This window comes from Manacus candei, unplaced genomic scaffold, assembly GCF_025592945.1.
Source record: "Manacus candei isolate 608988 ecotype Guabito, Panama unplaced genomic scaffold, ASM2559294v1 h1tg000008l, whole genome shotgun sequence".
Classification (NCBI taxonomy): Eukaryota; Metazoa; Chordata; class Aves; order Passeriformes; family Pipridae; genus Manacus; species Manacus candei.
In genome coordinates, this window is record NW_026138056.1 from 6,224,169 (window position 1) to 6,249,625 (window position 25,457).

Below are 25,457 nucleotides of genomic sequence, written 5' to 3' on the forward strand. Positions count from 1 at the left end.
TACGCATTCATTAAGTATTGCAGTAGTGAAAGAATCTTGTACTTGGTTGTTTTTTTTTTTTATTTTGTAAGTCTGTTTGGAAAAGTATGAGAGTAATTTCTGAGAGTCTAGTTGTCTCCATTAGTTGGGAATTTGATTTAATTTAGTGAAAGTCCAGTGTCTTCTGCAGCTGTGGTACATCATGACAAGGAAGTGGGGGGAAAACCCAACTTTTTGCAGAAGTGGCCAAACCTTTTCAGTGCAAAACGTGGGGGATTGTTTTCAATATTTTTCACAGTTTTCAAGAAAATTACGTGCATCAGAATGAAAAATAAATGTAAAAAGCCTCTGCTTAACTGACACAGTGTATTGTGCAACCATTCCTGATTAGTGTCTGTCTTGCCATTAGATTATGTGTAAAATGGCCTCCATGGTGGGAAAGGACATCACAGAAAGACTTGTTCTTCCTCGGTTTTGCGAGATGTGCTGTGACTGCAGAATGTTTCATGTTCGTAAGGTATGAATTATGAGCATCTGGTCTAGATTATCTGTGAAAAGAGTGTCACAACCTTGGAACTTGCATGTGACTAAATGACTTTCCTGCTAGATCTCACTTGTGACATATATTAAGTGAAAGCTATAGGGGTTTCTTTGTAGCTCACATTTCCACAGATTTTTATATTGGGTACTAAGATTTTTTTTTTCCAGAATCCCTACCTTTATTATTAGAAACAAAGAAAGAATCTCTTTGTCCTTATGCTATAGATATCTGCAGTGTGGTTGGACATATCTGCTTGTGATTGTGTTGGTAGCCATGAGAACATGAACCAGCTGTGACTGATACAAGCTCAGCCACCTGGGCTCATATTTCTGTGCATAGATGGAGTTAAAGATACTTGTCAAAATGAAGTAAAGCAGTACTCCCTCATAGTATTTAGGTGCTGAGGTTTTGGTCTCACCCTGCCATTGACTAGGTTATTTCCTGTGATGACTGCTTATGTTCTTTAATTTGACAGCACTTTGAATGCATTTTATGAGAATAAAACTTCCTTTTCATTTAAGTTCTGGGGTTCTTCTGTGATTAAAAAAGACTGATTAATCTTTAGGAATTATTTTTTTTTTTAAACCACAGGAAGTGATGGAACGGGAAAGTAGCTTATAATGAGTTAGCACCAAAACATGTTTTTATGGTTTTAAAAGTTGTTTATTTTTTTCTCTTTGATTTTGCTGTATTAAAACTATTGTCTTAGTTGTTATTTCTTGCATTCTGTCTGCAAGGTATGTGCAGCCAATTTTGGAGACATCTGCAGTGTGGTTGGACAGCAAGCCACTGAAGAAATGCTGGTAAGCCATTTCTTAAAGGGCTTTTCTTTTTAACACAATCCAGTGGTGGAGCTGGACAAGGTAAAGAAGAACAGCTAAAATGATTAGACAACTACTACATTCCCTTAGTAGGGAAAACAGCTGTGGAGGCAGAGAGTATTTGCAAATTCAAAAATACGTTAGGCAGGAAGTAGGCAGGAATATGTCTTCTAATGTCCATAAATGCAATGAGAGATTGCAGATACAGGGTATAAACTGCTGGAAGCAGTGAGGCTTATGTGGTCTCTTTAAATGACATCACTCAGTGCTACTGTTCATGGATTTAATCTTTTCAAGTCAGTTTTCCTACCTCAAACAAAACCTCACTTGCCTTCCTGGAAGAAAGGGGAAGAGAAAGAAAGGTAAAGGAAATAAATGAAGCTGGGCAAAAACAAATGAAGTAAAGGGAAGAGAGACAAGTTCAAAATGGAAAAGCAGGGAACTGGATGGAGTGGTGAGAAGAGGATCCTTAACAGTACCCCCCTTCCCCTAGTGTGTCCAAGGAGCTGGTGGATGCTGCTGGGTTTGGAGACATGACAGGGCTGGGGAGCAGAACTCAGCTTGGCAGTCACTGGGATCCCTCTTCAAGCTTTCTCCTCTTGAGGATGTGGACAGTGAGCTTGCTGAGGGCTAGAAGAGGTTGATAAGTCAGTGCCCTGACTTAGCAAAGGGCTTATATAGAGAGAGTGTAGATGAATTCAACAAGAGACTGCAGTGTTTTGCAGTTGTGATATTGGGACAGGTAGACTTACTGTGCCCCTCAGGGCATTTTTTATGTACTTACAGCATTTGCTGCATTTTTCCCTCTGAACTAAGTGATTCAAGCAGTTTGGCAATGAAGTTTAGTTGTGTGGATTTGCATCCCATCTGTTTCTTGATTTGTAAATTGACTTCTCTCACACAACTGCCCTTTTAGTGATTAGTGTAATGAATTTGGATTAAAACTTTGTAGAGGGTGTGATTAGCCTATGAAATTAAAAATTTCATTTGAAAGCTATAGCTTGTGGCAGGACAGCTGGGGTTCTCTTTCCATAACAGAGAATGCCATTTTCTGCTCTTTTTGGATTATTATAAAAATGAAAGGAGGGGTGTAAAAAGCTGAATGATAAAATTTCATTTTCTGACATAAAAGCTTTTTCTTTTTTTTTTTTTTTAGTTAAAGGCAAAGTCTAGTAAACTTTGATGCAAGGTATAGGATCAGCTGAACATCAATAATTGCAAACAAAGCTGTAGCAACAGCCATTGCATTACTTACGTCTTGTCACTGTGCCTGTTCCAAGCCAAGGCAGGCATGTGATGGACCTGCATGTCTGTGCCTCACCTGCACTCTGTCCACCCTTACCATTACTGTTTCCAAAAAACCCAAGCATCTGAGCAACTTTAAAGTGCTTCGGTTTTATTAGTAAAACCACTGCTCTGCTCAAACATGTCTTCTCCTGCACCAAATATACTGTTTTTCTCATTCCCCTGTTCCCCTTTGCAGTTCAGGTCCTGCTTTTTAGAGTAGGTGGTGTCAGAGATTGATAAATCTAACAAAGAGAAGTTTAGGTGGGAAAGTTTTTCTTTCTGAAGATGATATTCCTTTGCATATCAGTTAGAATGTTACACCTGAAGTGGTCTCTGATAGGCAAAATGTTCATCACAGAGTCAAAAAGTGTTAAGGGCTGGAAGGAACCTTAAAGACCATCTAGTCTCAAGCCCCCCTGCCTTGGGCAGGGACACCTACTAGACGAGGTTGCTCAAGGCCTCATCCAACCCAGCCTTGAACACTGACAGGGATGGGGCATCCACAGCCTCCCTGGACAACCTGTACCAGTGTCTCACCACCCTCACAGTAAAGAATTTTTTCCTAATAATGCACCAGTGTTCTTTATTTTTCTTGTTCCTGCTTTAAAAGAATGGTGTAGACATAAGATTTTGTCTTACGATAGGTTTGCTGGGCTTGGTGGATTTGGTGGGTTTTCTTGTGGTGTAATACAGGTTAAAAAGTTAGTATTTCCTTACTGTTCTTCAGACAGGTGAATTTTCCTTATCTGTATCCATAAGTAACATGAAAGCAACTGATTAGAAGGGATTGTGCTACTAAATGTGTGTTCTTTGTCTTGCAAATGTTAAACTTAACTCCTCTGAGGGTGGAGAACCAGATGAAGGAAATAAATGTGAAAAGAAAACTTGCCTTGAAACAAGTGCTGCCTATTAAGACTTGCAAACTCACTATGTTCCTAACAGCTGCCGAGGTTTTTCCAGCTCTGCTCTGATAATGTGTGGGGAGTTAGGAAAGCCTGTGCTGAGTGCTTCATGGCAGTTTCTTGTGCAACATCACAGGAAGTCCGGAGGACAAAATTGTCAACCCTTTTTATTAATCTGATTAGTGATCCTTCACGATGGGTAAGAATTGCTTTTTATTTCTTGAATAGCTGTCATTTTAAAGGGTTTTGCTGCAGTACTCCTTATAAAACTTCTCATAGGTGTGGATAACCTGTTTCACGCACCTCGAGCAAAATTGTTCTTAGTTTGTCAATGAGTGTAGAGTCCCTCACATTTTCACTGCAGTATGTAAGAAAAACTGTGTCAGTGGGATAGCTTTTTTTAGCTACAGAACTGCCTGCGAGTTAACATTGCTGAGAATCATTAACAAAACTGGAACATTAATGTGACTTACTTGCATTCCTTCAGGTTCCCTACCACCATGTCTTTTTGGGAGGGAGTGGGGCAGTGGAGTTTGTTGTTGGTTTGGGGTTTGTTTGATTTTGTGGGTGGTTTGGATGTTGTTGGTGGGGATTTTTATTATTTTATTTTTTATTGTTTCTAGTGTGGGATTTTTTTGTTGTTGGTTTTTGGGTTTGTTGGGGGTTTTTAATTTATTTTACTTGTTGTCTTATAGATCTGCTCTTAAACCTTAAGTTTGTTATTAAGCAGACTGCTTCTGAGAACCAAGGATCTTATGCATAGGAACATCTTGGAAAGTCATGCAAGTTGTAGCCCAGCAGAATTAATCAAATAAGAAAAATTGAGATAGAGAATTGTTGACAAGGGGAGACTAAATAATAGGAGACAGGAGGAGCAAATGTACAACATAGCCAAATAGTAAAGGGAAAGAAATGTAGAGCTTATCAGTCAAACTTCTGGTAGTGAAATGTCTCTTCACTGTAAATGATGCTTTCCTTTCAAGTTTTAAAATTCTCAGCTGAGCTTTCAAATATACCTGTTTCTACTATCTTAACAGGTTCTGATTTCTCTGGTTGTGGGGAATAGGCCTGTCAACTCGGTTACCTGTGATTTAACTGGTTTTACCCTGCTTTTTCCTTTTTCTTAACTTTTTTTTTTAACTTGGCACTTTATGTATACGGCTGGCTGACTCTTTCCGGACAAGAGCCTCTGCTCTTGCTTCCTTAGTACACTTATGAACCTTCCAGTTCCTAGTAGCTGACATTTTATGTTTCATAAGACAGCAAAATTTATATATATAACTTTATTTTCCCTTTGGACCCTTTCCACTAGGTCCGCCAAGCAGCTTTTCAGTCTCTGGGGCCTTTCATATCAACTTTTGCTAATCCATCCAGCAGTGGCCAGTACTTTAAAGAAGAAGATGGTAAAAACACAGAAGATTGTGGTTCTACACAGGAAAATAGGTAAATTTGCAAAATCTACAAACTATTTTTTTCTCCTTGTTTTTCTTCTGTATAAACTGCAAGTTTCGAAAATTAACTTACTTGGATAAATTGAGTATCTTGATATATGGAGAGATCTGAATAATCTCATTTTAAGAGACCGAAATTTTCAGTTATTTACTGAAAATACAAGTTACGATACCTTCTGTGGTGAAATGACTGACTTGATAGACAAGGGAGAGCAGTGTGTACTGTCTACCTAGACTTCAGGCAGACTTTTTACATGGTCTCCCATAAGAACCTCATAGAGTAGGTGATGAAGTTGGGTTCAGTGAGCAAACAGTGAGGTGGATTGATGGCTGCTGAATGGTTGGGCCCACAGGGCACTGATCAGTGGTGCAGTAACTGGTCATGTAACTCAAGGGTCAATACTGGGTCCAGTCCTATTTGGATGGTGGAACAGGTTTGCTGATGACATAAAACTGGGAGGAGTGGCTAATTCACTAGAGGGTAATGCTGCCATCCAGAGGGAGGCATGGACATACCAGAGAGAGTTCAGTGAAGGGCCACAAGATGATGGACTGGAGCATGTCTCCTCTGAGGAAAGGCTGAGAAAGCTGGGACTTCAGCCTGGAAAAGAGAGGGGTCAATGGGATCTTATCTATGTCCATAAATACCTGAAGGGAGAGTGCAAAGAGGACAGAGACAGGCTCTTTGTAGTGGTGCCCAGTGACAGAGGCAATGTCCACAATCTGAAACACAGGAGGTTCCTTCTGAACATCAGGAAACACTTTTTTTTACTGTGAGGATGACCAAGCACAACTGCAGGTTGTCCATGGAGGCTGTGGAGTATCCATCATCTGAAATATTCAGAAGCTGTCTGAACACAGTCCTGGGCAACAGGCTCTGGGTGTCACTGCTTGAACAGGGGGTTTGGCCCAGATAGCTTCTAGAGGGCCCATCCAACCTTGATCATTTTGTGATTCTATGATTTTTTTTTTTAGTTATGGTGTAAGTAAATGCACTTTGATAAATAACAAATTGATAGCATGTGTTTGAATTTTCAAGAGCATCTGTTTGCAACAAGTTTATTTTGGTTTGTAAATGTTCATTTGCTTTGGCACTCAACAGTGAACAAGTCAGGACCACAGAAGATGTCACAACAGAGGAAGAGCACAACAGGACAGAGGATCTGTCTTCACATGTTGATGGTGATGATCTTGCAACAAAACTTGAAAATGCCATGGAAGATCAAAATACAGTGTCAAATAACTCCCAGAGGGAAAGTGATTACCAGACTGAGTCATCCTTCCATTGCACTTTATCTTCAGAATCTTGTGGGGAAATGGCGGATGAGAATGAGGAAAGTTCTCATTGCTGTACAGCAGGTCTGCAGGAGGCTGGACTGAATTCACAGGAAACCTCTCTTTCAGAGCAGGAATTGTACAACTCTTTCCATTTCTGGAGGACTCCACTTCCTGAAATAGATATTGACTTTGAGCTTCAGCAGACTTCTGATATAAAACTCGATAGAGAAATACAGGAACTCACTATGCCAGTGTCTCCAAGCATTCCTATGGCAACAAGGAAGGAATTAGAAGAAATGATAGAAAATTTGGAACCCCATATAGATGATCCAGATGTTAAAGGTATGGTAAAGATACTGAAGCATTTTTAGTGTTTGGAGGTATGCATATGTTGCTTTACTTGGACTTTAATCTCTTAGTAGTTTTAAAAGTCAGAAATTCTATTTTCTCCTGGTTGTCAAAGAGGTTGAGGAAAATTGATGTGAAATCAATTCTGAAAATTGATGGCGAACTAAAAGAGAACTTGTATTTCTGTAAAGATGTTTAATAGGAGTATGAATCCTTCTGTAAACTGAATGCACATGCAGTTAGTAGTATAAGGTTCTGATTGCCTGTTTTGACACTATAATCAAATAGATGGTTCAAAGGCATAAGCTGTTGATAAGCAAGTTTATTTCTAATTAGCACACATGAAAAATAAGGCAGATTAATAGGAGTCTTTTTTGAAATTATCAGTGTGATTAAAGGTTTTCTTTTTGTGCATTATCCATTTTGTTTTTGATGAATTGGTCTTCTCCATTTTTTCTGCAAGAGCTTTATTGTTGCAGTCTCGTGTTGTCAACTTCAATGTGACAAGTTTGTTGGATCAGACTGATAATTGATCCAAGCTGAATTCTTGAAGTGAACACACATCCTCCATTTTAAAAGCTCGTGAAGGGTGAAGAGGGGTTTTTATAAGTATGACAAGCTGGTGGAACAGCACCTCAGAAACATGTCATGGGCTAAAAGGACTTGGCTCATTTACACGTACTTACTGGAAATAGGTTTCTCTTGGTATTCATATGCTGAATAAATGGTAAGGCACGTCAAGCTTGAGCATCACAGTCAGAAAGTCCAGAGGTACCACTAAGCCATGTTATTCCAGAGGTGAAGAATCTCTAGGAGGAAGCATATCTCTTTACGAGAAAAAATAGGAAGGAAAAGAAGAGACAAGTTGGGGAAAAACATTTTTTAATAAGCTGATACTGCTTTTGGCATATTTTTATTGTTAGTAGGTTGATATGCTAATAACTTTTCTTAAATCTATTTTGGGCTGCTTCTATTTAATCAACTGTGAAGTCAGCAGATAAAATTTTGTTGCTTTAGGAGTGCTTTGGGCACTTTCAGCCTTGCTAATTATCTCATTCTTCACAGAACCCATCCCTGAAGCTGACTGCTAAAACTCACACTGCTGTTTAGGTCTACTTTGTAAAACTTTGTTTTATCTAGTTGTAGAACATATCTTAAACACACTGATTTATGTAAGCATACATATGTACTTGTACATCTAGAATTGCCCTGTGTTATGAGGTTGTTCCTCTCGTGTGTGTTCATGTCTTGTTTCAGAGCAGGTTTTTGGATTTTTTGTTTGTTTGCAGTTCTCTTGACTGGGTGCCAGGAGGTTTTCTGTGCAGTTGTTTACCAAAGTTTATGCATTTCAAGAGAAGAACACTGTTACTAGGATGTCAACACCATGGATTCTCAGTGATCATAAGTTAGAAAAGACTTGAATTAGGGTTAACAGTGCCATGTATTCTAATTGAAGGTGGGAGTGGATGGTCTTGATTACTCAGTCACATTTGTACTCCATTCAGTACCTCTGACTTGGGCAAGGCTGTGTAGTGAAAACATTCCTAGTTTTCCTCTGGCCTGTGGTCTCATTATTCGGTCTAAATTCTTGAGAAGCTGGAATTTAACAACATGCCTGTTTTGATTTGGTAATGTTGCCATTTTAAGTTTGCACCAACTGCAAATAATATTTATTCTGCATGCTTGTCTCAAACACTGAAGTGCATGTAGAAGTGGTAGGTATCCAGACTTTAGTCTCTGAGTAGCTGACTTAATGCCTATGCTTTCAACATTACAGTTCATGAATTGTGACACACAAGAGATAGATTTGGTCTGAGGGTGATCCGGAAGATCAGAGCCCTGACTGCCTCCTTGCTTCTGGCGATACCGGGAATTAAGGCTTCCATCTTCACCATCTAAAATTGTTGTTGCTTATTGATGATATAAATATTCACTCCAAAGATAACCTTAATTTCTTGTTTTCATAGAAATGTTGTGAAATTACTTCATTTCACAGATAATTTTGTCTCTAGTATATATGACTTACATATGTTTGCTAAACAGCCCTGGTCCCATATGCTCCATAGGGTCTTTTCCCACCTGTGCCTCCCCCTCCCCACAAGGCTAGCTATTACATTTTTATGAGTGTTGTACTGTGAGTGGGCTGGTTCTTGACAGCAAACACTAAGCAAGCTAGGGATTTTTCTTCCTCTCTGTCTTTCTTTTTAAATCCCTGTGACCTTTTTCTTGCACTTACTTTCTTCATTGATTTACTGTCACCTAAGTCCTGGACTCCTGCTTCCATGCTGTGCTCTTATCTTTATTGCTGTCAAGGGATGGAAGGGGAAGATACTGTGTTCTCTGTGGTGGGTAAGCGAATGCCTGCTATAGGAGAGCTCCTGTAACAAACTGGCCAGGCATCCTAGAGGCATCACAAGATGAAGTGGGGATGACTTAGCAAAAGCGTGGTTTGGGAATGAAGACTGTAGTGTACGATGTTATGCATGTGTCAATAAGGTTAAGTTGTTCAGAAGACCTTAACTCTGGCTGTACCTCATCTCTCTGTGCTTGACTCTGCAAATTCAGCAGGCTTCTCCTAACGTTTTTGTTTGGGGTTTTTTTTTTGAAATATTTTCTAAACTTAAAGAAAAAAATTAATTCCTGTAGTGTGGAACCATGTTTGAACCAGGATCATTGGCACAGTGGTTTTGAAGTCTTTAAAGATCACATTGAATTTTTATTATTTGACTATGCAAAATAGCTAGTGATGGTAATAAGGTGATGTTCTTCCCTGTACAATTAGAAATTATACATTATAATGGATATTACATATAGATATATTAAAACTGTATATTTTAACATAATCAGTTTTGTAGTGGAAGTATTAGTATGATGATTATGTTTTTAAGTTTTTAATGATGATTTTTTTCTGTTGAGGTAAATTACAGAAATGTAATAAGGTTACTCTATTAGAAATTTGATGCAGTTAGAGAATTAGCATTGCATGTTGTAAAGAATTATCTTTACTCCTGCTCATCATACTCTACCTAGAAACCAGTGTTTTCCAGTTTTTGCTAGCAGCAGTTGTGTTATAATTTTTTAGGCTTCTTGTAATAGTTGTATTGCATATATGTTTCTTTTATCTATGAATGAGTCCAACTTTCTGTGTTTAATTCTTGTTAACAACCATATTAAAACAGCTAAAGGGAGAAATTCAGATTCTGTAGCTTAGTATAGCAACGTGGGATTGAAAACAAACATATGGTTTGTCGTTTATTTTAACAATGAACAAACCTTGGAAAAGACAAAATATGAAGAACAGAGCTTCTGGATGCCTGAGTAAATTTAATGAGTGAGGAGACTTCCTTACTCTCTTGGAAGGAAGTGGAAAAAGAGAGTGGCAGGGTAGATTAACCTGCACTGAATTTTGTGTTGCTTGCAGTGAAGATTGCCTCTGATACTTCATCTGCTCAGGTCAGGCTATATCCAAGGACTGTGCTTGACAAAGCTTTTTTTAAATTAGTATTAAGCAGAGGGATATAAAGCAGAGCAGTCTCAGAACTGCTGTATCTTTTTCAGAAGAGTGGATGGCAGAGCATGAAGTGCTAATGTTTTCTTTTGATAAATAGGAGGACATCAAACAGTACAACCTTCATTATTTGTTTGATGGATGCAATGAGGCTAAAGTATCCTGTCCAGAAAAGAGCTACTGGTATCCTTCTGTTTAGATCTTGGCTTTAGAGCTGCTATAAAACCAGAAGAATTTACTGACCATATATATCAAGAGACACAATTTCTCAGAACTTAAGTGCTTTCTGTATGAGTAAACATGTTGTTAACCTTTATTTGAATTACATTTCCCTTCTTTCTCTTAGTCCCACCTCCCTCATATGGCCCAGTCTGTAAATTAATATTCATATGCTGTTCTGCCCTAAAAAGTATTTGCACCATTGATATGTACTGAGATTCTTAAAGAACTGATCCTACCATAACAACAGTCTCTTGTTCCTGTTGGGTTTGGGGGTTTTTTTTGTTTGTTTTTGTTTTTTTTTTTTTCTTTAAGGATAAATGCTGTGGTTTGGTTAAGCACCCTGTGAAAAGAGTAGAGTGAAACTCTAATTGTCCCCACTTTGGGATTTACCAACAGTTAATGACCTTAGGTTTGTACCTCCCCTGTAGTTCCTCCACCATCTTTCAGTTAATTAGTCACTGTCTGAAAGTTGATTTGCTAAAAGTTTTATTGCAATTTAGTCTCTCATGTATTTCTCTTTCATGTGCTGCAGCACAAGTGGAGGTGTTGTCTGCTGCGCTCAGAGCATCCAGTTTGGATCCTCAAGAAGAGACAATGACCAGCATCAGCAAGGGAACAGATTCACAGACTGAACTAACCATCAATGACCAACAAAGTTTTAAACCTATACTGGGTGATATTGTGCCTTTAATTGGTGATACTGTTGAGGTAAGAAGTGAGTTTTGTACTCTTATTTTTTTTTCCCACTAGGATTTCCAGGGCTCCAGTAACAGAACTGTGTTTTGCATTTGTGTGGTGATTGCAGCCAATTGCTTCCTACTTTGGCTAGCATGGCAGTCGGGTTTTTTGGCTGGTGTTAAAGTGCTAGCTACTAAAATAAAATGAGTTGTGTTGGGTGCCTTTGTTTTTGCCAGTTCTGTGCTTGTCCATGTAAATTTTTGAAATTGTTTCTGTTAAAATCTCTGTTGTGACTGTCGCATTTGAAGATGTTTTAATGCTATTGCAGTTTATTGCTGTGAAATTGCCTTCCTTAAAACAGAGCCCTACTTAAAATAAGACAATCCTCTTCTCCGGTGCCCCCACATGAACCTGGAGAATGAGGTACTTTGTTCTTTTTGCTCCCTGTGAAATGATTTATAGTAGTTTACTGGTCTGCATAAGAGAAGTTCAGGACTTGCAATCTAAATGTTGTATGGACTGCTGAAAGAGAAAGTGATTCTAGCAATCAGTAACATCTTAAGGATTTTGTACTTACTTCTTCAGCCCCCCACCACTGCCCCCTGCCTGACTGTAGTCCTGGTGTTTTGATACTCTTTTTCTGTTCTTTACTGTGTGTCAGCCAAACCCACTATGTTCACTGCATATGGTGCCACAAGCTCTGGTGGTATTAAAAGCTATGGCTATGCAGAAAGCAATGGTTCCAAAACATGCTCCATAAAACCACAGCGATTTGTTCAATCATATTGCTGAAATGGTATCTTCAGATGAAATTTTGATGTCTTTGAAACATCTAGGAGTTAGTGTCAGTTCAGTGCAAACATTTTCATCCTTCTTTAATCAGAACAGTGTTTCTTGGTGACATTTAATTAACTTCTCACCTAAACTGTTGGACTACCATCTAAACATATGAGGAGTTTAGGAATGTGACATTTACTTGGATACTGCTGATTATACACAATCATAATTTAACTCTACAAATGCAGTTGGTTTTTTTCAAAATGACCAACCTGCCCTGATTCCTTTATGTCAGACTCGATATGATTTTTAATCATAGGATCTGTTGTAGTCACTTTTTTCTAATGCCAGTCTGCAAAATGGCAGTGTAAATATATCCTCTGTCCTTAAGAATTTTTGGGGATGGTGAGGGTGGTGTTTGTTCAGAGGGACTTGTCCTACGTTTTATGTCTTTACAGAGTATGGTGCTGACAGAAAGTGTAACAACCTGTCACATTTCTAGTATATGTTAGTTTCGCATGTTTCAGTTTTATGCTTTGAGAGAATGCTCTTAATCTGTCAGTTCCTTGTTTGTTACTGGCACTGAATCAAGTCCTTATTTCATAAGTGAACGGATATTACAGAGGTGACCTAGAATTCTGGGAATCAAGCTGTGATCTGTTGAGCAAGTAGACTGTTGCCCCTAGCAGTGAAGAGAGCTCTGATTTTCACAGGTGGTTGTTCGGGTTTTTTTGGTTTAGTGTTTTTTTTTTTTGGTGGTGGGTTTTTTTGTGGTTTGGTGTTGTTGTGTCTTTGCTTGTTTTTTTGTTTGTAAGTCTCAGCATAGCAATGTGTCGACTGGGTACTGGACACTTGACAAAAAAATCAAGCTAAAGTATTTTATTTGAATGCAGCCTGCTCAGCTGTACACGGATACCACCAGGCAAAACACACTTTGCTTGTCCTTCAGTAGCTGTATTGGCTCCTGAAGGAGTTATTGCTATGTATTACTAAGAGGTTCTCTATTCAAATGAAATAAATGGTGTAATAGAGTGAACCAGTAAGATTTTGGGACATGAATCTTGCTTGTTGAAGGTAGATGTTTTATTTTTACTCAAGAGCCATTGTTTTTATGTTCTTTAGGTTGTACATTCTCTAAAAGGTTTGGTAAAGAAATGTAAGCCTTAAGAAATTCCCCAAGTCACATCCACCCAGTGGATGGGTGTGGGAGTCCTTTTTTCCTTTTTTTTTCATTAGAGATAGAAAAGAATGAAAAGAAAAGGAAAGGAAACTGAATTAAAACCAGTCCACTCCTGTCTGGCACAAGTATCTCTCTTTAAGAAGAGGAGCTAAAGGAAACCTCACCTTAGAGATTTGTAAGACCATGACAAAGATTTTTGCATCTCAGAGGCGGTGGTTCACCAGTTTGGTAGACAAGAAGCTTTCAGGTTAAACCCTGCTGAATTTCTATGTCCTGGCTCTCTGAAATGCTCAGTTCAGTGTGTGCCTGGAGAAGTACAGATGGAACTTCATCTTCAGGAATAGAGATACTGCATAACTTAAATACTGACTGATGCTGTGGTTCTGTACAGAAGTTCTTCCTCTCTGAAATGCATATTTGACTTTAAAAGTGGCTGGGTAAAAATGTTCCCATCTTCAGTATATTCAGTGTATATATATATACTGACATACTTCAACTTAGTTCAATCCATAAAATATGATTTTTATTTTGTGTTTTTTAAACTTAGCCTTTTGGAACTGGGGTAGCAGAGAATGTGTGTGATGGAGTCCTTTCATTTTTTTTGTAGCAGAATGGATGACTAGCCTTTGTTCCTGTGCTCCTGGACAACTCATGGAAAGCACTGTGGATAGGGTGTACTGACAGCCTTGTAATTTCTTGATTTGAAAGAGGTCAAAACCGGTGAATTTCTGACAATACTGCAAATGATCTCTTTTTCTGGGGAGAAAAACCCAGCCAAATAAAAGGCTAAAAAAGAGTGAAGGAATTGACTGTCAAACGAAGAATCCTGCAGAGGTGGTTTTCAGAGCCTCTGGAGGTTTTATAGTTGGAGTTGTATGCTGCTGGACACATTTAGTTGGGGAGTTACTTGCAGATCTGTTCTTTCCTTGGCTCTTTGGCACTTTCTTGCTGCTGCTTGATAAGCCTGGCAGGTGACATGGACTGCTGTGCCAGCAATATGCAGTTGCCTCACAGCTCTACCTGGTCTTTATCACCTGTAATTATACCTCAGCAACTAAAATTACAGCCCAGTTCTTAGATAAAAGCAGCTCATGGGAGAGGAAAAAGCAACTGTCTGAAGTCAAACCACGGAAGACAGATGGTATCCTGGAGGCTTTTATGGAGAAGTCTATAGTTTGCTCAAAAATTCTCATTGTCAGAATAATCTGAACAGCTGGTAGAGTAGGCATGCTCTCATTGCTTGTGTTGACCCTGGGAGCTCACCCTGCAGCACCTGTGAATAGATAGATACCTTGGCTCAAATCTAGCAAAAATGCCTTTGTCCTGTGCCACCACACAGCAGCCTGATCTGCTTTTCTAATATTCATCGCATACTTCTTGAAACTCATGGTTTATTATGCAAAGTCCATTGTATTTGGAGATCTTCACTTGTATGGAAAGTGACAGTGCTACATCCCCTCAGCAGCACAGTTCATCACAGCATATGAAACCTCTGCTGCTCGGCAGAATTCTGAAACAGTCTCAGCCCTTATCTTCAAGGTCCAGATATGTAGCCAGGATGCTTGAATGATTGCTAAAAATTATTTTAATGGAACTGATGAGAGAGGTTATGACTGTTGTCAGCAGCTATGGCCAACTAGGACTCCATATTATAAGGTGAAGCTTATCCATAGAGAAGATTGTAGAATAGTCACCTCTAGGAAATGAGCAACAGCATAAGTCTCATCAGTTTCTACTCTTCACTGTGAGGGTGGCTTTGTTTTGACTTTTTTCTAGTACAAATCCAAAGCAACAAATCCAGCAAAACTGGTTACAGGTGTTTTCTCATTTTCCACTCAGGGGACAGGCAGTGCCACCCGTATGTTGGTTACATTTTCCTTAATGCGGTCTTAAAGTTACTCCTCTCTTGTGATTTTTCATTCCATAAGAACCAAAATGGAGCAGAATAAGAAGAGCCTCAGTTTGAAATTGAAAGCAGAAAGATTTATCTTTTGATTTTGGGCTGTAGCAAAATTGTATTTGATATTAAAACATATTTTCTTTTAATCTAAAAAAAGACTCTGAGGTTAGGGCAACACTTCCTCATGTTGATATTTCTTTTGTGTTTAATCCTAGAGTGTATTTTGTGTGACCTTTTGTTCTCTTTTTTTTCACAGAGTATGGATTCTACACTTCACTATATTCATAATGATTCAGATTTGAGCACCAACAGTAGTTTCAGCCCTGAAGAAGAAAGAAAATCCAAAGTACAGGTAAACGAAAGTGACTTCTGGTTTTCTTATGTGTATCAGATAAGTGGAATTCTTTTTTATGTGTATGAGGATCACCTTTATCCTTTTCTTTCAATTATTCCTGATGTGATATGGTTTCTATTAAATGAGCAAACCTCTTAAGTAGTTTTGAAATATTCCTTCTTTCCAGAGATAATGGCTTAGTTCAGCGGTTGTTTCTGTTATATTTATGCGTAAGAGGTCACAATAGTTTTTTGACATGAGGTAACAGTTGTCATAGATTTCCAGGGTCTAGTTTCAATTGGTTTAATTTTCTATGGAAATGATGCTGTAATGGAAATTAGGTTATTGAGGAAAGAGGATTTTTTAATTACATGATTTGAGTGGAACCGCCCCCACCCCATGATAGCTTCTTGCAGAACAGTTGTGGAAGTATTTCATTGAGCTCCAACTGTCTCTCTGGTATTTTTTCCCAAAAGGAATCAAATGTTTGTTGTTACATAGTTTAACATTAAGTGTGCCACTGGGCAGCACGCTTGAGTGGGAACCTCAGTCCCTCTTGTTTCTTGTCAGCAAAGCTGTTGCATGGCTGTGTCAGGGAAATATTCTTGTGCACCCCTTAGTAGAGTCAGTGCAAACGTAGCGGTGAAGTCAATGCAAAGAGATTTTCACAGAATTTTGATTCAGATGCTTTTGTTTCTCAGTGGACAGAAGGATTAGTCTTCACTGGAGATCTCTTTGTCTCCGGAGAAGCCTTTTCCTTCCTTTTGACTATTCAGGGAGTTTGGAAGCAATATTGAACACACTATACTCTGCTCCCTGCTTTTAGTTTTCTTCTCTCCACCTTCCCAAGATTTTGAGAGAATTAAAAATGTTTTTCTGAGCAAATCTCATCATTTGCTGTTTTACCTATTATTATGGATGGGTTAAAATGACCAGTTTGCACAACCCATGAGCCTGAATGTTTGCAAAGAGGTAGAATGTAGTCTTTTAATTTCCTGCTCTACCTAAGACAACTGTGATCCACTTGTTCATCTGTTCTGTGGATCTGTATATTTTCAGATAGCCCCCAGTCATGTCATAGTTACTTTGGAACCTTTTGGTGGAAATTAGGAAATACCAAGTCTTTGTGCTCTAATTAAGACACTGTAATTAAGTAATATTCTATAGTTATGGTAGAAAAAAATGTTTGTTTTTTTTTCTGACAGTGTTCCCAGGAATTTTAGTAAACCTTATGAGGATTAATTGAAAATAGTATAAAGGCTCTACCCTTTTGTTGCCTGCAGGATGTTGTACCTCAAGCCTTGCTGGATCAGTACTTATCAATGACTGATCCATCTCGCGCACAAACAGTCGATACCGAGATTGCCAAGCACTGTGCCTACAGCCTGCCAGGGGTGGCACTGACACTGGGCAGGCAGAATTGGCACTGTCTGAAAGACACCTATGAGACACTGGCATCTGACATGCAGGTAAGCTCAAGCAGCTCTCACAGCAAATGATCTGAACTTCTGTGATGTGACAATGAACAGTCTGAACCTCTGTGGTGATTTCTCTTGTTTACTGAGTTGGGTTGCCCTGCTTTTTACATGGAGCTTTCCACTGCTGATGTTAGTTATTTATGTAAGGAATGAAGGTGTAATGGTTGTCTCAGAAGAAGCTGGGGGTGTGTTGTGCTCAGGTAGTAAGGAAATGGGGTGGTTAGAGTGGGAGGTGTTATCTCCAGTAGGAAAGTGAGGAGTGGTCTCCGATTTCCTCTGCTTGCTTGAAATCTTGTGGTGGTGTCTGGGAGTCTCATAGGTATGAGAATCTGGGCTGTGCAGCTCTGTGAGCAGACATTGCCCCTGCAGGCATGTCTGGAGCTCAGTGAGTCAGCCTCACGCCAGGCCTTTGGTGCTGCATCCAGTTAGTCATAAAGGAACAACATCACTTGTCACCACACAGCATTGCCACTTTAAAAACAAATGCTGGAAATAGCACTATTTTCCTTGTTGTCAGGTGGTAAGGAGGTGGCTTTGTTCATTTTGCTGTTGGTTTGCAGTTGTTTCCCAGTCCTCCCTTGTTTCCTTTTTTGGAGATGCTCTTTGCATTTTTTTAAATATTCTCAGACTACTTCACCTCTCTTGAACTTGCTGCTTGCAATGTCAGAGCAGCAGTTCTCAGTGATACATAGTGAACAATTTTTACATGGCTGTTGCTCATGTTTTCCAAACTCTTCTGCAGCCATTAAAAACAAACAGCTAATAAATTTAAAACACAAGTAAAAACAAATTACCCTTTGTTCAAAACAGTCTGGAGTTCTTTGCCAGTCTAATCTGAATTAAGATCAAATCACCAAACCAGGGCAAAAGAACAGTACCCAGGCTAGTTGGAAAGTGCTGGCTAGAGAATAGATGTTCTTTTATTTTTAAAAGACTTATTTGAAATAGCTCCTCGATTAAAATAGTGCACCCTCAATTTAGGCTGTCTAAAAGCTCTACTAGTCTTGGGCTACTGAGCACTCAGTGTGGAAGAAACTTTACCTATTATGGAAGCTAAAATATCCCAGCTGAAATATTGTGGCATATATATTTTATTCTGCTCTATAAATTAAATTGGGGAGAGAGTAGTCATTGAAACTAATTTATACAAAAGAATTTAAAGCAAAAAGCAATGTGTGCAAGAATACTGATGTCAGGAATACTATTTTCCTTCCTGGCACCCATAAAGTTAAAATATTTTCATTACTTCTGTTTGCCTGGTTCCTTGATATTCAGGTGGAAGAGATGATACCTGATCATTTGTCCTCTCTTTAATTTTCCTTTTTTTTTTCTTTTAAATTTCCAATTTAACTTTCAGTTGACACTTTGAAGATGTTTGTCAGTACTGTAGCTTGCTGGGAGTCCAGCTTGGATACTGACCCTCAATAGAGGGTTAGAATAGAGCACTTCATATCGATAACATTAATTTATTTATGTTGCAGTGGAAGGTTCGGCGCACACTGGCATTTTCTATACATGAACTTGCTGTCATCCTTGGAGACCAACTTACAGCTGGAGATTTAGTTCCTGTCTTCAATGGCTTTTTGAAAGACCTGGATGAAGTCAGGATAGGTGTGCTTAAGCACTTGCATGACTTTCTGAAGGTACGTCTGTGTTCAACTCTGGTCAAGTGCAATTACGAGTGATTAATTTCTTTGTAGGCACCTGCTTTTTAACATAGCACCAGTATAGCTTTTTGTGGGAATCTCTGCAGATGTCTGTTGAATACTAGAATATATTTTACAGGAGATCTGTGTTGCTGATACTTTCTTTTCTCTTAAGAGCCTTGTTTGTGCATGTTTATTCAATATATAGATGGTAGTGGATGATTTTTTTGCTGGCTGTCACCTCTCTACACAACTTGTCAAATTTCTGTAAAGGTTTTTCTGTAACTGCTTCATTTTAGGAGCTGAAAGACAAAAATCATAAAACTGTTTTTACTGCCTATGCCTCTCGTTTCCTGGAGTAAAAGTAGAGGCTAGAGTAGATTTTGCTTTCAGTAGTGCCCCATGTGATTTAACCCTTAGGGTTTAGCCCAGGAAGGCAACACCATTACTAAAGATTTGGGGTTTTTAAATAAAGATAGGCGTTTCATTAGCTGTATTTTAAAGCTCTTGTTCTGTCTGGTGATTGTATCCTATAGTTCTTTATGTATGTTTATATTTACTGTTACAGCTTCTTCATGTTGACAAAAGACGAGAGTATCTTTATCAACTTCAGGAATTCCTGGTGACTGATAACAGCAGGAACTGGCGTTTCCGTGCTGAGCTGGCTGAGTATGTTGTTTTCTGAATACTCGTTTTTATTGTTATGGATATTTAAAATTGTGAAAATAATGTAATAGATGTTTTACTGGAATATACTTAATTTCATTTTTCATTAGTAGATAGCCCTTATCCTACTCATCCCCTTGCTTAGAAATTCCCAGTAGTTGTATATCACCTATAATAGTTGGAGCTTGAATGTTTTTTTCTCATCACTGTATATTGAAAGCATTACCTTTCTATAAAAGGGAAGCTGCTAAAAGTTAGGACCACATCTGTTGCTCTTGCAGTCATTAGAAGTGTTCTAGCTATTTGACTCCCAGCTGCTGTATTTGATGGGTAGGCTGAATTCATGACTATGAAATGGAGGAGATCAGGGTCTCGAGGGGACTGACAAAAGTGAGTAGCAGTGTAGTGGACCTTGGACTTCATCTGAGCAGACTTTTGCTCATGAAAGAGGTGTACATGAAAGTATAGGGAAGGTGCTGATAAGCTGGAGCAAGTTCAGCAGGCAGCCACCAAGGTGGTCAAGGCTGCAGCACTTACCCTGTGGGGAGAGACTGTGGCCAGGGCTTCTCTAGCAAGAAAAATGAAAGGAACATACAGTAATGACTTATTACAGTGTGTCTAGTGAATTAAATTTTGAGAAACCTGGTTTAACAACTGATCATAATGGTTTTACTACATTTGGGTGTGATTTTGATTCACCAGCTACAAGTCACTTACCTGTTGCTGCTGGTATGAAGACATTCTCTCGACTGCCTGTAGTGTGTCATGTCACTTCTTTTGACATACTCTCTGCCATCCATGACATGTACTAATGTCTGAAACCTGCTGAAATCTTAATCAGCTCTTTGCGAGTTGAAGAAGACTGGTAATTTCTCAGTTGTCCAGTGCGCTCTGAAGTAGAGCAAGTTTATTGATAAATCGATGTGCTTAAGTGACCGAGGATACTTATCAAACTAAGTCAGAGGGGTTACTGTATAGCTGTACACGTGTTTTACATGCGATGTGTCTTTACTGGGTATTGAGATGTTCCTGTGTGCCCAGTGTCACAGCTGGCTCACTTTCTGCACTACATTGTAGCTGTTATCAGGATCCTTGATAAATGTAGCCTTGGTCTCTTGCCTCTGCCCTAGCTTTTCATTCTTCAAACTCACACAGCGTTTTGCCAGTATTGTGAATAAGTGGCAATTTAATATTTGCAAGTGACCCATAGTCAAACTGATGGCACTGAAAAATAGAAGATTTTGCTTCCCAGTAATTTTATTATAGCCACATTGCATATTTGATGTGTTATCATATAAACTATGATATTCAGTTAAGCTACCTTTTTTCTTATTATAATATGCTCTATTTGGTTTTTCTTCCATCTTGTAGGCAGTTGATCTTGCTTCTAGACCTGTACAGTGCCAGAGACATCTATGACTACTTGCGACCTATTGCTTTCAGCCTCTGTGCAGACAAAGTGTCTTCTGTCCGTTGGATTTCCTACAAGCTGGTAAAGCAATCTAAATAAATTTAGGATTTCAAACTTCTGAGCTTTGGTGGCCAGAAAAAAATTTTGATTTTTTTTTTTTTCTCATTTCTTCAAGGTTAGTGAGATGGTAAAAAAGCTGTACATGGCTTCAACATCAACCTTCGTGGTAGACCTCATGAATGAGCTTGTTGAAAAGTTCTGTAGATGCCACAAATGGTCTGGTCGGCAAACTTTTGTCTTTATTTGCCAGGTGAAATGTCTTTTTGGTTTGTTTTGGTTTTGGTTTTGGGAGGTGGTGATGGTGGTGGCCAGGATTATGGGGCCATGGCAACTGGAACTCTCCAGCTGAATTTTGACAGTATTTTAATGGATATTTGAGAACTTTGTTTCCAAGGGAATAGCTTCATGGCTGCTTTCTCCTTTGTTTCTCCACTGATGAACTTGAATACATCTTTAGCTTAGCATATTAGCACCAGGTCATCAATTCTGATGTTTAATATAGGGCAGAAATGTAGCAAAATAATCCCTGAGTTGAGAAGTTTCCCTGAGCTGTGTTGATTTTTATAATATTCTGCAGTAGCCCACCATCCTTTTGGGTTACCGTTTAGAAATCAATCAGCAGGAGCTGCCTGTACCTCCTTAGCTGACTTGTGCAGCTTGGTCAAAAACAATGTATTCTCAGCAAAATAAGCAGAAGAGTTGAAACTAGCTGGGGTCCCACAGAAATGGTCAAATTTGGAGGGTGTAGCAGAGGTGCAGATTGGGAACCAGCATGGCTGCTGCCCAAGTGGGACAATTCTTAAAAGTATTTGGAGAAATGTGAGCTTTGAAAGAGAAACACGGTTGGGTACCACAGATGTTTATTGAGATGAACCATTCTTGTTTTAATATGGTACCCAGGTAAAACAAAGACTAAATTTTGAGAAGGATTGAAAAGGTCTTCCACTTTTCTTTCCTGATTTCAAATGGTACAGTCATTAAAAAAAAAAAAAAGGTAAGTTCCAGACTTTATTGGGCTTGTAACTGAGCCTGAATTTCCTCAACTCTAACTTGCTTCATTATGTATAGGTTTGTGCTAGAAAGTATTGTACCATATTTTAAACCTTTGTGGATACTAACTACTGTATCCATGCTATGAAGTTAATAGGATCTGTTAGCTCTGACTGTGTGTTGGGATTTTATCCTCACTGTGCTGAAATTTAGTGAAATTGCTTCTGTGTTCTTGCCAGACTATCAGTGAAGATGATTGCCTGCCCATGGACCAGTTTGCTGTGCATCTGTTGCCACACTTACTACACTTGGCATCTGACAAGGTCCCAAATGTTCGAGTCCTGCTCGCGAAAACATTAAAGCAAACCCTTTTAGAGAAAGGTTAGTGGCAGAGAGAGTTGCAATGGGCTGACTGTGTGGGGATTTTTTGTCCCTTCGCTTTCCTATAGTGAGCTGGAAAAGAAGACACAATATCAAATGTGGGCTGCTCTTGCTTTTACATTCTCCTTGGCGTGGGATGTTACCTTGGCTGAGATAAAACTATGACCCTTGTTATGGTGTCAGACCTGCTGTTGTGTAATGCTGAGGAAATATAAGTTCTTGCTCATGTGCCAGCCTGTTCTTTTGGTGTCATTTTCCTTGAAGGAGCTAGTTTGTAGAGGTGTCACCAAAAAACAGAAATGAACAACTAGGAACTGTGAAGTTGTTGAGCAGTACCCTTTATTTGGTTAAAAAAAATAAAAATCTGTTCATGTTCTGTGTAAAAAGAGTAAGAAAGAAAAATCCTCCCATACAAGTTCACTGTCTGTTTTCTCACTGGGGGGAGAAGAGGTGGCAGCTTTGTGGGTTTTATATTTTATGGTAGCAGTGAGGAAAAAAGCTTCTCTGGGTTCTCTTCAGGGAAATAAGCTGCAACTCTCAAATTACAGACTTTGGAAAAGGCTTAGGAAAGCATCCCTGGTGCACAGCAGGTGCCAGAGGAGTCAGCAGTGCTCAGAGTCCAAAGCACTGTAAAGGAAAAGAGCATTAGAAATATTATGCTATTTTGTAAAACAGCAGTGTCCACACTTGGAACACTTCATCCAGTTCTGGTCACTTTTCATTCTCAAAATCATGCACTGGCTCAAGGACTGCTGTAGAAAAATGCAGAATGCTCAAAATACTGGACAATGCAAAGGATGCCAACACAGTGAGCACTGGGCTGTTGTGAGCTGCCTTGTGCATGCTGGAGTCTCTGAATAAGCATAAGGAGACAGTTAAGATGGATCAGTTGATGTGCAGTGATTTATCCTTTGTTAACTGTGCCAAGGATCTCACTGTTCTTCCTGCTGTCCTGTGGTATTGGTATTTTTGTGTGGTCCCTGTCTCAGAGATGTTCTGTGTATGATTAGGGATGTTGGATAGATTTAAAAGGCAGATTTAAAAAATAAGTTCAGGAGTTTTTAAACCTCAGACCTAAACTGCTCTTCCTGTGAGCTTTTGGTAGTTAAGTTGCTTTTGTGCACCTTGTGTTCTGTAGTTTATGAAAACAGTCAGATGTTGGCACTTCTTCCACTCTTATTTCACGTTATCTTAGTTTTATCATTTGATAATCATTTGGCAAGGCTTGCAGTGAAATGGAGCGGCATGGCCACAAGCTGGTGATATTTTCTCTCTGTCCTAAATACAGGCACACTCCTCCTGAGTCATTTGCAGGTTTTTTCTTCCTCTTTGGCTATGGAGTCTGTCACACTTTTGTACTGAAGGGCCATAGAAATCCTGTACTCGAACAGCACCAGTAGAGAAACTGTGCTCTGTAAGATGGAATGAAATTTTTTAAAAGATGGATTCATAGGTATATTCAGACATGCATTTTGAGCCTGCCCAGATATTCCAGTTTGACTGTAAGTGTGCACTGTCCTCTGAAATTTTGTATCTCATGGTAGTGTGCTGAGGTTTGCGTTGAACCATCTGCTGTCTTCTCCCCCCATAAGTCTTGTGCATTTTCTCTTACAGAATATTTTCTCAATTCTGCCAACTCTCATCAAGAAGCTGTGGAACAGACAATTATGGCACTTCAAATGGATGAGGACAGTGATGTCAAGTATTTTGCAAGCATCCACCCTGCCAGTACCAAAATTGCGGATGATGCCATGAGCACTGCTTCTTCCACTTATTAACGAGTTCTAAATGTTGCTATAATTAAAAAAAAAAAAAATTAAACAAACTATCCTCAAATGCTTCTAAAATGGTTGATTTAGAACAACCTCTTTGGAAGGAGGGATTTCTTGTCAGATTTAAAAGGTGGATATTATCTAAACCAGGGATTTTAAGTCAAGAAAAAGTAAACATACCTATGTCAGCTTGACTTTAGAAAAACACTGCTCAGAGGATTATTTTTGCCACCGAAGCCTTAAATCTTCTGTCTTCCTGAACAAATGAAACTTGAATTGGCAGATCATTTTCATTGTAGAAAGGATGTGATTTCCAGAGACCTGCATTGTTTCTCCTGAGGAGTTAACTTAGCAAGTATTTTCTGTAGCAACTGATAGATGGAATGGCCGGAGAGGCAAATTTGTACCAGGACGTGAGACCTCCAGTATTAGCGCTAAAAGTTTTTATCATTCAAGGACTTGATTTGTGTGCAGCTGGGCACACCCTTAAGTGGGAATAGCTTTGATGTTTGTAAATGGGGAAAAGTAGAAATTTGGATTTCTCTTAAGGGCTCAGTGCTAACACTAAACTAGAATCTGATTTTAATCCTTAAATGCAGCATATTGCTGTACCCATTAGCAGAAAACTTTGCTGAGTACCTGTGTCCTAATTATTTTCATGCTGGTCATGACCTAAAGGAAATTTATTAGCACATGTACTTTAAGTCAGGTATTTTTAACTTGATCATGATCGGCTCTGAAGGTGCAACTTTTTTCTTCATATACTGTACATATCTGTGAGCCTCCTTGGAGTGCTGCAGTCTTTAATCATGTTGTTTAAAAGCTGTTGTGATACAAGTTGTTCTCTACTTGTCCAAATAAAATTTATTAATAAGATTGAAAAAAATCTTGTGACCTTTTTAAGACATTAAAAGAATAAGTTTGAAATTTAAGTGGCCTTTTTCTTTCAGTTCTCTACACTTCAATGGCTATATCAGGGGCAAGGGGTTTGCTTAATGATTGTGAAGAATTTTGCATTTTGAGATGGAATATACTACAGCATAGATGTACTTTGACTGTGTAGCCGAGGTTTTGGTAGTTTCTTCCAAGCATCCCTGTTGTGCTTGGCAACCTGTTACTGCAGCATGAAATGGCATCTTGGCTGGAAGTAAGTCTGAATATCCACCTCAGTCCAGGTTTACAGGAAACCATGAGGTCAAACTGCCTTTAACCTGCCTTCAGTCTGTTGACTGCTTTGTTTCCTCTCATTTAAAATTACTGATACCGTATCTCTTGTGTCCTCCAGGGGCAACTTGCTTAAATCACCTTTCTTCCAGCCTGTGAAAGCCAAAGTGTGTGAAGCGGTTTTCTTCCCTGAGGGAGGTAGAAATGGCTGTGGCAGCTTGTCTTTGATGTATTGTAGCAGAGCACTTTCATTTATCAGTCAGGTACCTGATGCCCTGGCAGTTGAGCCTCAGGCAGGTGTCTCTTTTTTATTTTTTTTCTCCCTCCTATTTTCTTGGGAAAATAGATTTTTTTACTGTTTCTTTTGTTGTAAACAGGAAGTTGCTATTTACTCCCCAGAGGTTGCGTTTGTACTCCTAGCACAGCCATGGAGGTGGTTAAGATACAGAGTCATCTCTGCCTTTAAGTGTGGTGGTTTTGGGTTTTTGGAGGGTTTGTTTGATTTTTTTTTTTTTTTTTTTTAGGCCTGGGGATTTTTGTGTTTGGATTTTTGTTTATTTTGGGCTTTTTGTATTTGAGCGTTTTTAATCTGTTCTTTTGTTTGTTTGTTTTTTATAATTTTTCCTTTGCATGTCCCTTTTTCTTTTCAAAATTGTCTTAATCCCTCGAGGACTAGGCAGTGT

The 25,457-nt window shown here is 39.0% G+C and overlaps 1 protein-coding gene across 14 annotated transcripts in view; it reads left to right on the forward strand.

Moving 5' to 3' along the window:
• Positions 1 to 24,542, forward strand: part of PPP4R1 (protein phosphatase 4 regulatory subunit 1) — a 63,925-nt gene extending 39,383 nt beyond the window's left edge. For all 14 annotated transcript variants that reach the window (XM_051773265.1, XM_051773288.1, XM_051773238.1 and 11 more), the window contains 14 exons: positions 389 to 496; positions 1,258 to 1,323; positions 3,571 to 3,729; positions 4,843 to 4,973; positions 6,084 to 6,601; positions 10,870 to 11,045; positions 15,129 to 15,224; positions 16,490 to 16,675; positions 18,166 to 18,327; positions 18,899 to 18,999; positions 20,368 to 20,488; positions 20,583 to 20,717; positions 21,697 to 21,838; positions 23,453 to 24,542. In XM_051773265.1, the coding sequence (XP_051629225.1) occupies positions 389 to 496; positions 1,258 to 1,323; positions 3,571 to 3,729; positions 4,843 to 4,973; positions 6,084 to 6,601; positions 10,870 to 11,045; positions 15,129 to 15,224; positions 16,490 to 16,675; positions 18,166 to 18,327; positions 18,899 to 18,999; positions 20,368 to 20,488; positions 20,583 to 20,717; positions 21,697 to 21,838; positions 23,453 to 23,616 (2,265 nt within the window). In that variant the 3' untranslated portion in view covers positions 23,617 to 24,542. The remainder of the gene's footprint in view (positions 1 to 388; positions 497 to 1,257; positions 1,324 to 3,570; positions 3,730 to 4,842; positions 4,974 to 6,083; positions 6,602 to 10,869; positions 11,046 to 15,128; positions 15,225 to 16,489; positions 16,676 to 18,165; positions 18,328 to 18,898; positions 19,000 to 20,367; positions 20,489 to 20,582; positions 20,718 to 21,696; positions 21,839 to 23,452) is intronic.
• Positions 24,543 to 25,457: the final 915 nt, after the last annotated feature.